Source organism: Danio rerio, chromosome 24 (genome assembly GCF_049306965.1).
Source record: "Danio rerio strain Tuebingen ecotype United States chromosome 24, GRCz12tu, whole genome shotgun sequence".
Lineage (NCBI taxonomy): Eukaryota > Metazoa > Chordata > Actinopteri > Cypriniformes > Danionidae > Danio > Danio rerio.
This window is the reverse complement of record NC_133199.1, coordinates 42,555,776-42,567,500: the sequence shown is the minus strand read 5'-3', so window position 1 is coordinate 42,567,500 and position 11,725 is coordinate 42,555,776. Positions and strand designations below refer to the sequence as shown.

The 11,725-nt window shown below is 34.1% G+C and overlaps 1 protein-coding gene across 3 annotated transcripts in view; it reads left to right on the top strand.

Annotated features, from left to right (window-relative positions):
- ankfn1b (ankyrin repeat and fibronectin type III domain containing 1b) overlaps nucleotides 1-9,485 on the top strand; it is a 160,574-nt gene extending 151,089 nt beyond the window's left edge. For 2 of the 3 annotated variants that reach the window (XM_017353975.4, XM_073941120.1), the window contains 5 exons: nucleotides 929-1,097; nucleotides 2,157-2,323; nucleotides 4,416-4,620; nucleotides 4,795-5,357; nucleotides 8,259-9,485. In XM_017353975.4, the coding sequence (XP_017209464.1) occupies nucleotides 929-1,097; nucleotides 2,157-2,323; nucleotides 4,416-4,620; nucleotides 4,795-5,357; nucleotides 8,259-8,585 (1,431 nt within the window). In that variant the 3' untranslated portion in view covers nucleotides 8,586-9,485. The remainder of the gene's footprint in view (nucleotides 1-928; nucleotides 1,098-2,156; nucleotides 2,324-4,415; nucleotides 4,621-4,794; nucleotides 5,358-8,258) is intronic. The other variant, XM_073941121.1, reaches the window with a different exon arrangement.
- The last annotated feature ends 2,240 nt before the right edge of the window (nucleotides 9,486-11,725 follow it).

Below are 11,725 nucleotides of genomic sequence, written 5' to 3'. Positions count from 1 at the left end.
TTTGTAAACATTTGACTAAATTACAAACTCTGTGGATGATCAATATTGTGAACAACTTTCGCAGGATCACTTTCGCATGTCGAGATGTTCATAATGTGTGCAGGCGCTCACAGGCTGTTTCACAGGCACACGCAAAGCTTGAAGGTAAACAAACAACGGCTTATCATAAGCATCTCATCGATGATTATTTACACAGTTGGCATTAAGAAGAACATATAAACTTGATCTGACTAACTTCTAGCAGCTGAATGTGTCTGGAAAAATATTCAAATGCTTTTATTCTCATAAACCGCGCGGACGTAAATGCGTCTGACTGTTGTGATTGGCTAAAGCAGACGTCTCACGTCAGCACGTTCTAGACGTGCACGCGCTTATTACGGCAATCATCCTTCTGCATTTACACAGCGCAGCATTCCGGCAAATTGCCGGTAATCTTACAACTTCTCTTTCCGGAAAATAGCCAGAACGAATTTACCGGTATTTTCAAAAAGGACCTGTTCACACATACAAGCTTTCCGGAAAATTGCCGGTAATTTTCCAGAAAGGTCTGTATGTGTGAAAGGGGCTAATATTTGACATTATTCTCTCTTCTGTCTGCCGTTGTCAGTCTCACACTATTTTTTCCTTCTTCTGAAAGTCTTGATAACACCATCGTGGAGTTTTTCTTTTATTATTTCAGCAAATAGGATTGTACAATAATGATTTGTTGTACCCTCCCATTCACTGCCCTCTGAGTTTACCCACTATGATGACTTCTGCTGCTGAAAAACCTGCAAATGTGAAAAGGCACCATATAGTGCTATTGTTTTAGCTTCTGCAAAGATCTATAGCAGCCTTATAGGACACAGAGAAACACAGCAGACACACAGACAGACACACAGGCAGACAGTAATAAGTGTTTTTTTGTGTGTTTGTGGCTGGTGCACAGGCGCAGGACTTCCGTGTGTATGTGAAGGAGGTGGTGGAGCTGGGTGAAGGAGTCTCATTCCTGCTACTGCTGCCGCCCTGTGAGGAGGTGTGTTCACCACCGGGACAAAACCACCTGTGCTCACCGCGCTCCAGCTTCTTCACTCTACCACTGCAGATCTTTGAACTCGGTGAGACTATACACACACACACACACACACACACACACACACCAGGAATTTTTCACAGGATTTGCTATATTTTTTCTTCTGGAGAAAGTCTTATTTGTTTTATTTCTGCTAGAATAAAAGCAGTTTTTAATTTTTAAAACCCATTTTAAGGTCAGTGTTATCAGCCCCCTTCAGCAATTTTTGTTTTGGATTGTCTACAGAACAAATCACTGTTATACAATGACTTGCCGAATTATCTAAACTTGCTTAATTAACTTAATTAAGCCCTTAAATGTCACTTTAAGCTTAATTCTTGTATATATTGGCATGACATACATGGGTACATATTGCCCAAGTGCACATAGCAGGCAATAAAAATAATAATAATAATAATAGTAGTATTAACAATATTGATGAAAATAATAATAATAATAATTTCCCCATTTAATTAAATTCAGTTAAATATTTGCTTTATTGGCACGACAAATGTTGTAAATGTATTGCCAAAGCATTTATAAAGTTTACTTAAAAAAGAACATACATATAAATAAAATAAATTATTTAAACATTTAAAATTTAATAAATAAAAAATAAATAAATAAATCAAAATATACAAATAAATAAAGAAAGAACATACATATATATATTTTTAAAAACATAGTAAACACAGTAAATAGTAGTATTAGTAGTAAATAAATAAATAAATGAGTAAATAGATTAAAAAATAAATAACAAAAATTAAACAAATAAATGAAAATAAATAAATACAAATAAATAAATAAATAATATTAAATAAATAAATTCATAAATTTATATAACAAAAAAATTATGAATAAATAAATAAATGAAAATAATTAATTAAATAATTTAATATAAATGAATATAAATAAAAGTAAATAAATAAATATTAAACAAAAAAAATAATTCATAATAAATTACATTTTACAAACAACATTTATGGATAAAACATTAATAACAAATAATAATAATCAGTATATTTACATATTTATCATTCATAAATAATTATTATGATTAATATTCATTTATATTATTTATCTGTCTCTGTCTCTCTCTCTTCAGTTCATTTTGAGTCATACTCGCCCAGTTTCATCTCACTGTACTGTCAAGTGTCGGCTCTGCTGGCTCTGGAGTCTCTGATGTCTCAGCAGTCTCTGCGCGAGGCTTTCTCCGAGTCCGAGCTGTTCTCCGCCAAGCAGAAACACCAGCAGGTGGAGGAGTATCTGCAGGTATTTCTGTCCTATTTCTGCCACCGCCACGCTTCAGCTTTCATAGGTGAAACTGATGACAGGAAAGAGCAATAAAAAGCAGAACAAACTGTTCACCTTCAGGAATTTACGGCATTCACTTTAATAGATGTGAGATCAGCCGGTGTGAGAAGAGTTCACAGCCTGAGCTGACATTTCAAATCAAAGTACGACAATCATCTGATTAATTACTGTGATTTAGTGCAAAAAAAAAATGGTTTGTCATGTTGTTATTAATTCAAAGTATCTGATGTGTATGTGAAAATAATAATACATTTTATTTTTAATGTGAACATTTATTTTATTTGTTTTGCGGAAATATTTGAAATAAGATATGTTTGCCCTCTATATAATAATAAACCAAACTATGATGTGGAAAGATTTGGAAAAAAATCTAAATATAATCAATCAATATAATTGTTTTATTTGTTTTTTCCTTTGTTTACAGTTGTTTTATACAAGATCTTAAAGTTTTTAACAATGTTTTAAGTTAGTTTGTTATTATACTTAATTTATATATATATATATATATATATATATATATATATATATATATATATATATATATATATATATATATATATATATATATATATAGATAGATAGATAGATAGATAGATAGATAGATAGATAGATAGATAGATAGATAGATAGATAGATAGATAGATAGATAGATAGATATACAGTTAAAGTCAGAATTATTAGCCCCCTTCGATTTTTTTTTTCTTTTTTAAATATTTCCCAAATAATGTTCAACAGATTCAGGAAATTTTCACAGTATGTCTGATAATATTTTTGCTTTTGGAAAAAGTCTTATTTGTTTTTTTTTTGGCTAGAATAAAAGCAGTTTTTAAATTTTTTAAACACAATTTTAGTGACAAAATTATTAGGCCCTTTAAGCTAATTTTTATCGAGAAAAAAATCTACAGAACAAACTATTATGTTTAGAAATGTGTTGAATAGATCTGCTCTCGGTTAAACAGAAATTGGAGAAAAAATAAACAAGCAGTCTAAAAATTCAGGGTGGCTAAAAATTCTTCAGCTGACTTCAACTGTATTTTTTACTTTATTTTAGTTTTTTTTTACATTATGTTAAACTAAAAAAAAAGAGAAATAATGCCTTGGCAAAACATACATATATACATCATTTTGTTTATTTTTTAAAAATACAGTATAAATAAATTTATGTATTTATGTACTTTAAAAAAATGTTTTGGTAAACTATTAAAACAAACACAAAATTATTATTATTATTATTATTATTATTATTATTATTAAGGAAACTTAATATTAATAAAATTAATAAAACAATATCTAAATAGGCAGCTCATTCTGCTGTGGCGATGCCGGATTAATAAATGGACTAAGCCAAAAAGAAAATGAATGAATGAATAACTAAAGAAATTGAATTTAAAAAAAATTCTTATTGGGATTTCTAAAATATAATAATAATAATAATAATAATAAAAATAATAATAATAATAAAAGATTTAATACTAAAAACTAAAAATAATAAATACGTTTTTTCGATTATTATTATTATTATTATTACTATTATTATTATAGTAAATAAGTTATTAGACTATTATTATATTTATTATTATTATTATATTTGTTATTATTATTATTATTATTATTATTATTATTAAAATACTTTTAATAAAAAACCTTTTAAATTTTTTTAAAATAAATTGGAATTTAAAAGTCCTGTTATGAGGATTTCTATAATAATAATAAAATAATTACACAAAATAATAACACAAAAATTATATACTAAAAACGAAAAATAATAAATAAGTTAATAATAATAATAATAATAATTTAACATTATTTCAAAAGCATTGTTTTACAATAATATACTTTTTAAATACATTATTTCAGAAATAATAATAATTACATTAAATACTAATTACAATGAATACTAAAAAACTAAAAATAATTCATAAATAATTAGTTCAATACAAATTAAAAGACCATAATAAAAAGAAAACAGCCAAAAAATGACAAAAGTAGTATTTTTGGAAATGACAGAGTTTGCATTTTTGTGTGCTTGTGTGCGTGTGTGTGTGTTCAGCATATGGAGGAGCTGTGGCGTGATGCGCGGTGGATGGTTATTCTCCAGTCTGCCCGATACAAACATCAGAGTTCTGGAGTGAGTTTGGCCTGGATCATAGACTTCACTAAGGAAACCATCCCAGAGAAACCAGCCTCCACTTCCTCTCAGGTGGACTTCCTGCCCTCGCCGAGCCCTTCGCCGGAGAACACACGCAAACACACCGGTGAGAGCGTTATCATTACTAAAGTCGCCAAGAGAAACGCAATATTAAATGAGAAAACTGTGGGTGTGGCCTTTTTTGTACTGCAAGCTGATTGGATGCATATGGATAGTATATAGTTGATTACATTATGACAATTTTTTATTTCTCTCCCTCTCTTTCTATGTGTGTGTGTAGATTCTCATTTGTCGGATGAAGACAACACCTCTGATGTGTTTCTGACCACCGACAGCAGCGAGTACAGCTCCAGCGTGACCCCGAGCACCAGAGAGCTGGATCTTCTTCCTCCGTCTCCCTCCAGCTTCAGATCTCCTCCATCATCCTCGTCTCAGTCCTCCCCGCGGTCTTCTCAGCCAGACGTCCTGCAGCCAGTGAGCCGCCGTGAGCACATCAGTGTGTTGGACAGCGACTTCATCCTGCCGAGTCGTCAGATCGAGCTCTTACGTGTGACAGAGAAGAGGACAGCTCTCTGCGTTCGCACCAGCAGCCTGGAGTACCCGCCGACCACGCCCACACACACCGCCTCCTCTAATCAGATGCGCTGGACACGCCCCTCCTCTTTTGATCTGTGTTTCTCTGCCCCCGAGCCCCGCCCCTCACCAGTGCGCACTCTATCAGAGGACAGCGGCGTGCAGAGACTCTCCGACCCCGCGGCCGGGTCTCCGCACAGACAGTGTCACAGCACACTGAGAGTTTACCCACAATACCGCACCGGTTTACCCAAAGACACCAGCGTCAAAGTGAGTCACGCATTAAAATCTCATATCCTGATAACCATATAGAGTTGAATATACTTATTCATAACCATATACAGTTAAATTTTATATATATATATATATATATATATATATATATATATATATATATATATATATATATATATATATACATACATACAATCACCGGCCACTTTATTAGGTACACCTTACTAGTACTGGGCTGGACCACTTTTTGCCTTCAGAACTACCTTAATTCTTCATGCCATAGATTCAACAAGCTACTGGAAATATTCCTTAGAGATTTTGCTCCATATTGACATGATAGCATCACACAGTTGCTGCAGATTTGTCAGCTGCACATCCATGATGCCAATCTTCCGTTCCACCACATCCCAAAGGTGCTCTATTGGAACATCCGCCTCAATGTTGTGTGTTCAGAGATGCTCTTCTGCAGACCTTGGTTGTATCGAGTGCTTATTTGAGTTACTATTGCCTTTCTATCAGCTGGAACCAGTCTGGCCATTCTCCTCTGACCTCTGGCATCAACTAGGCATTTGCGCCCACAGAACTGACACTCACTGGATATTTTCTCTTTTGTCTAACCCCGGTGTCCTGGCCAAAGTCCCTCAATCAGCCCTTACGATCATGGCCTCCCAATCATCCCCATCCACCGAATTGTCTCTATCACAGTCTCTCCCCTCCCCCAATAGCTGGTGTGTGGTGAGCGCACTGGCGCCATTGTCCTGTGGCAGCCGTCGCATCATCCAAGTGGATGCTGCACACTGGTGGTGGTGTGGAGAGACCCCCCTCATGATTGTGAAGCGCTTTGGGTGTATGGCCATACACAATAAATGCGCTATATAAATACACATTACATCACATATATAACCATATACAGTTGAGAATCCATATACAGTTAAATTATATACATATACACAACCATATACTGTATACAAAAAAACTGTTAACCATTGACTTCCATAGTATTTCTTTTTATAAAAGTCAATGTTAACATTTTTCCAAATATCTTCCTTTGTGTTTAACAGAAAGAAAGACACTCATAAAGCTTTGGAACCACTAGAGGGACAGTAAATAGTGAGAACATTTTCATTTTGGATGAAATGTTCAAACCTTTATGAGTTTCTCTATTCTGTCGAACACAAAAGAAGATATTTCGAAGAATGCTGGAAACCGGTAACCACTGACTTCCATACTATTTGTTTCTATTGAAGTCAATGGTAATATTTTTCCAAATATCCTATTTTGTTTAGAGCCACTTGAGGTAGAGTAAGTAACCAAATTTAAGTTTTTGCGTGAACTATCCAAATCTTTTTTTTTCTATTAAAAAAAGATGTTTTGAAAAAGGTTGGAAACCGGTAACCTTTGACTCCTATAATGTTTGTTTTTCCTACTATGGAAGTCAATGGTAACATTTTTCCACCAATCTTGCTTTGTGTTCAACAGAAAGAAATAAACTCATAAGTCTTTGGAACCAGTTGAGGGAGAGTAAATAGTGAGTACATTTTCATTTTGGGATGAGCTCGGAAGATACTTTGAAGAATGCTGGAAACCGGTAGCCACAGACTTCCATAGTATGTTTTATGGAAGTCAATGGTAACATTTTCCCAAATATCGTCTTTTGTGTTCAACAGAAGAAAAAACTCATAAAGGTTTAGAGCCACTTGAGGGAGAATAAATAGTGAGTACCTGCTGGTTATAGTTTTTACATGAACTATCCAAACCTTTATGTCTTTTGTTGAACATAAAAGAAGATATTTTGAAGAATGCTGGAAACTGGTTGCCATTGACTTGCATAGGATTTGTTTTTAAGGAAATCAATGGGAACATTTTTCCAAATATCTTCCCTTGTGATCAACAGATACAAAGAGACTTATAAACGTTTAAAGCTACTTGAGGGAGACTAAATAAAGAAATTGTAGTTTTTGTGGGAACTATCTAAACTTTTTTGAGATTCTTCTGTTATAAAAATGATATTTTGAAAAATATTGGAAACTGGTAACCACTGACTTCCATAGAGTTTGCTTTTCCTACAGTGGAACATTTTTCCAAACATCTTCCCTAGTGTTCAACAGAAAGAAAGAAACTCATAAAGCTTTCGAACTACTTGAGGGAGAGTAAATAGTGAGAACATTTTCATTTTGGATGAACTATTCAAACCTTTATGAGTTTCTCTATTCTGTTAAATATATATGAAGATACTTTGAAGAATGCTGGAAACCGGTAACAATTGACTTCCATAGTATTTGTTTTTATGAAAGTCAATGATAACATTTTTACAAATATCGTCCTTTGTGTTCAATAGAAAAAAAGAAACTCATAAAGGTTTAGATCCACCTGAGGGACAGTAAATAGTAAGTACCTCATTTTTACACGAACTATCCAAACCTTTATGAGTTTCTGTCTTTTGTTAATTACGAAAGAATATATTATGAAGAATGCTGGAAAACGGTAACCATTGACTTCTATAGGATTTGATTTTAAGAAAGTCAATAGGAACATTTTTACAAATATCTTCCTTTGTGTTCAATAGATACAAAGAGACGAATAAAGGTTTAGAGCCACTTGAGGAAGACTAAATAAGCATTTTTTTTTTTATTTTTGGGTGAACTATCTAAACCTTTATGAGTTTCTTTCCTCTGTTATAAAGAAGATATTTTGAAAAATGTCGGAAACGGGTAACCATTGACTTCCATAATATTTGTTTTTCCTACTATGGAAGTCAATGGTAACATTTTTCCAACTAGCTTCCATGGTGTTCAGCTGAAAAAAAGGTTACTTATAAAGCTTTTGAACCACTTGAGGGAGAGTAAATAGTGAGTACATTTTCATTTTTGGGTGAACTATCCCTTTAAGTTCACTAAATAGTGTGTGCATGCTTCTGTGTGTGTGTGTGTGTTGCAGTTGCGTGTGACTCCAGAGACGTGTGCTGCAGAGCTGGTCCGTCTGGTGGTTCAGGAGATGAACGCAGTGTGTCGTCACCTCCAGAAGGCCACTCATCAGTGCTCGTGTGCAGCCGATCAGTGTGTGCCCTCTGACGTGTGTGTGTACAGCGGCGAGCAGCTCCAGCATTTCGGCCTGGTTCTGCTGGTGGAGGGACGAGAAAAGTGGCTGCAGGACGATTTCTGCCCGCTTACACTGCAAAACCCCTGGACACGCGGGAAACTCTGCGTCCGCTTCAAGGAGTATTCACCACTCGCACTGCAGTACAGCAGAGCCACCACTGTCTGACCTGTAAATACACACACACACACACACACACACACACACACACTGGATCATGGGCTTTTACTACTGGAGGTTCACGGTGAGGTGCTTCATCTGCACTATAGTGAGGTTATTCTTTATAAAGTCACTGTATTTCACTGTCTTTATAGGAAAATCACTAAAAGAGTTGGTCAAACAGAAGTGAACACTGTTTCTGTTGAGCACATAAGGAGATATTTTGAAGAATGGTGGAAAATGGTAATCATAACAGATGAAAACAAAGAGTTGGTCAAACAGAAATGAACACTGTTTCTGTTGAACACAAAAGAAGATGTTGTGAAGAATGTTGGGAACCTGTAACTATATCACTGTGGTGTTATGAATTTATTTAAATATATAATTTATGTTTTACATTGTAGGATGCACTCTGAGGGACCAGGTCTGACTGCCTATGTGTGAAATATAGTATCATGTCTCTAAAGTAATACAAATTGTGGGTTCGATGCACGGCTGTGCCATTTATCAAACGAATGGCCGGGTGATGCTTTCAGGCAAGACACAGAAACTAGATTGGCATTGATTTTTCAACTAAACTTGTAATGGCAGTGTTTGTTTCTACTAATAAGCACTGCCCCCTAAGCTGTGTATTTAAGTGAATGCCAGGCTGCAGAGGTTTCGATTTTTCGATGAACGACACGGCGATGGCGAGTTCTCATTAAACGATTCTGCTTTGAAGATACCTGATAAATCCTCCTGGTCTATCTCTGCTTCAGTTTACAACTGCAGATAAAAAACATACTATGAAAACCAATGGTTACCGCTTTCACTGTGTCTGCGGATGCATAAACAGTTTTAAAGAGCCCCTGTTATGGGTTAGGGTTGACCTTCTATGTAGTGTGTAACACAGCTCTAAGTGAAGTGAAATATCCAGCTAAGGCTTAAATCTGACTGTACACCATGTTTAAAACGAATGATTCAATTAAAAGAGTCAACTCTTAGTGCTTCAAATGAATCGGCTAGATAACGAGTCTTTAGCCATTTCGGCGTGATTGATATGATGCTTAAGCCCCGGCTAATTGTTGCACATGGAAACCTGGGTAAATTGAAACCTGCGGCCCGTCCACAAACAGTAGCAAAGAAAAAGAGGAAGGCAAAAGGTGTAGCAGATCCTGGTTAAATCAAGTCATGAAGACGCTGTGCTCAGCTGGAAATTACTGGATGTGTGAGCGGAAAGTTAATGGTATTTTCTCATAGATGAATTTGTGAAGAGTCAGTGGTTGAGGTTTATTTTGTCTCGTGCTTTTGCAACAGGCTGTCATCGGTCCAATCAGCACAGATTAGCTTCACGCTAAGGAGGGGTTTGGAAACAAATGAATCGCTGAACGATTCATGTGGGAGTCGCTGGGATAATTAGGTAAAAATTAATGCAGATTATAAGACAATGAAGAGGTTTTCTGACCTTGCATGCATATTAGTCTGTTGTTGGAGACCGTTAAAACCAACATATAACCCTTTTAATGTATAATAGGGGCTCTTTAAATTCCATAGGATACAAATATAAGGCCTTAATTAGTCTTAAATCTTAATTAAAAGTCTTAAATCTATTTTTTAAAAGTCTTAAAAATTCACTAGAATCGATCCTACAAAGATTTTGCTTCCATTTTGAAATATATACTCTATTTGCACCCATAACGAAATAGGTGGAACCCCCAAAAAATACATGCTTGTGGTGATTTCGCTATTTTTAGACCGATGCGTCAGTTACACATTAGCAAATGATGAAATAATATCTGTAATTTCACAGTTTTCTGTATTTTGTGATCCATGTTTTTTTTTCTTGTTTAATTATGCTTTTGAATTGCATGATGGGACCTTGATTTTATTTCCAGCAACTTTTAACATTGCTAAGTTTGAAAAACATGACAGTACTATAGACTGAAACTATAAAATTGTTCTAAAATTTCATTCGGTTTGCTTTTAAAAAGGTCCTAAAAGTCTTAAATATAACAGTTAGAAACCTGCAGATACCCTGGCTTTACAGCATTCTTCAAATTATCTCTTTTTGTTGTTCAACAGAACTCAAATAGTGAGTAAACGATGACAGAGTTTTCCTTTTTTTTTTTTGGAGAACTTTGCCTAAAGTCAACATGAATCAGTATGTTAAGCTGGTCACACTTTACAATAAGGTTGTATTAGTGCATGTATTTATTAACATAATAAACAATACATTTATTACTGCATTTATTCATCTTTGTTCATGTTAGTTGATGGAAAGTTGTTCATTGTTAGCTATAAGTGCATTAACCAATGTTAACAAGCATCTATGTGGATGTTGATAATGCATTGGTAAATGTTGAACTATTATTAATAACTGCTGTACAAGTATTGTTCATTTTTAGTTTATGTTAATAACTACATCAACTAATGAAACTTTATTGTAAAGTGTGACCGTTAAGCTTAATTAATGTATTTACCTGGTCTTGTACTGTTATACATAAATAAGTAAACATTATATTATAACTATTTTCTTGAACCGTCATTAAAATGTTATATTATATAGGCCACCACCGTTCAGAAGTTTGGGATCATTATATTTTTAAAAGAAATATAAATATTAAGAATATTAAGTATGCTTAAAATTGTATTTAATACATATATATCTTATTTCAAATGATTGTTTTTATTTACGTTTCTGTAGAATCTGTAATATATGTGTTAATTCATGATGTTTGAAATGCTGTTTAACATCCTGAATAAATAAATATATCACAGATTCTACAGAAATGTTGAGCAGCAGGGTTGAGCGATATATTGGGGAAAATCTGACATCGCAATATTGTTGTTTTCAGTGATGTACAGTATATTGTAATATAAAAATGTTTATCAAATGACTTGACATGCTGTATTTGAAAAACAGAGTGTGTGTATGGAGATGTTTAAGCTCAGTATCATTTACATCATGTTCATATCAAACACACAGGTTTTCATTCAGTTGTTGAGTGAGTTTTAATGAAGTCATGTGTGACCCTGGACCACAAAACCAGAAATTGAGATTTATATATGCTTTGAAATCAGAATAAATAGAAGTTTTAGATTGGGTTGTTAAAGAATAAACAATATTTGGTGGGATATGGCGGCACGGTGGCTCAGTTGTTAAAACTGTG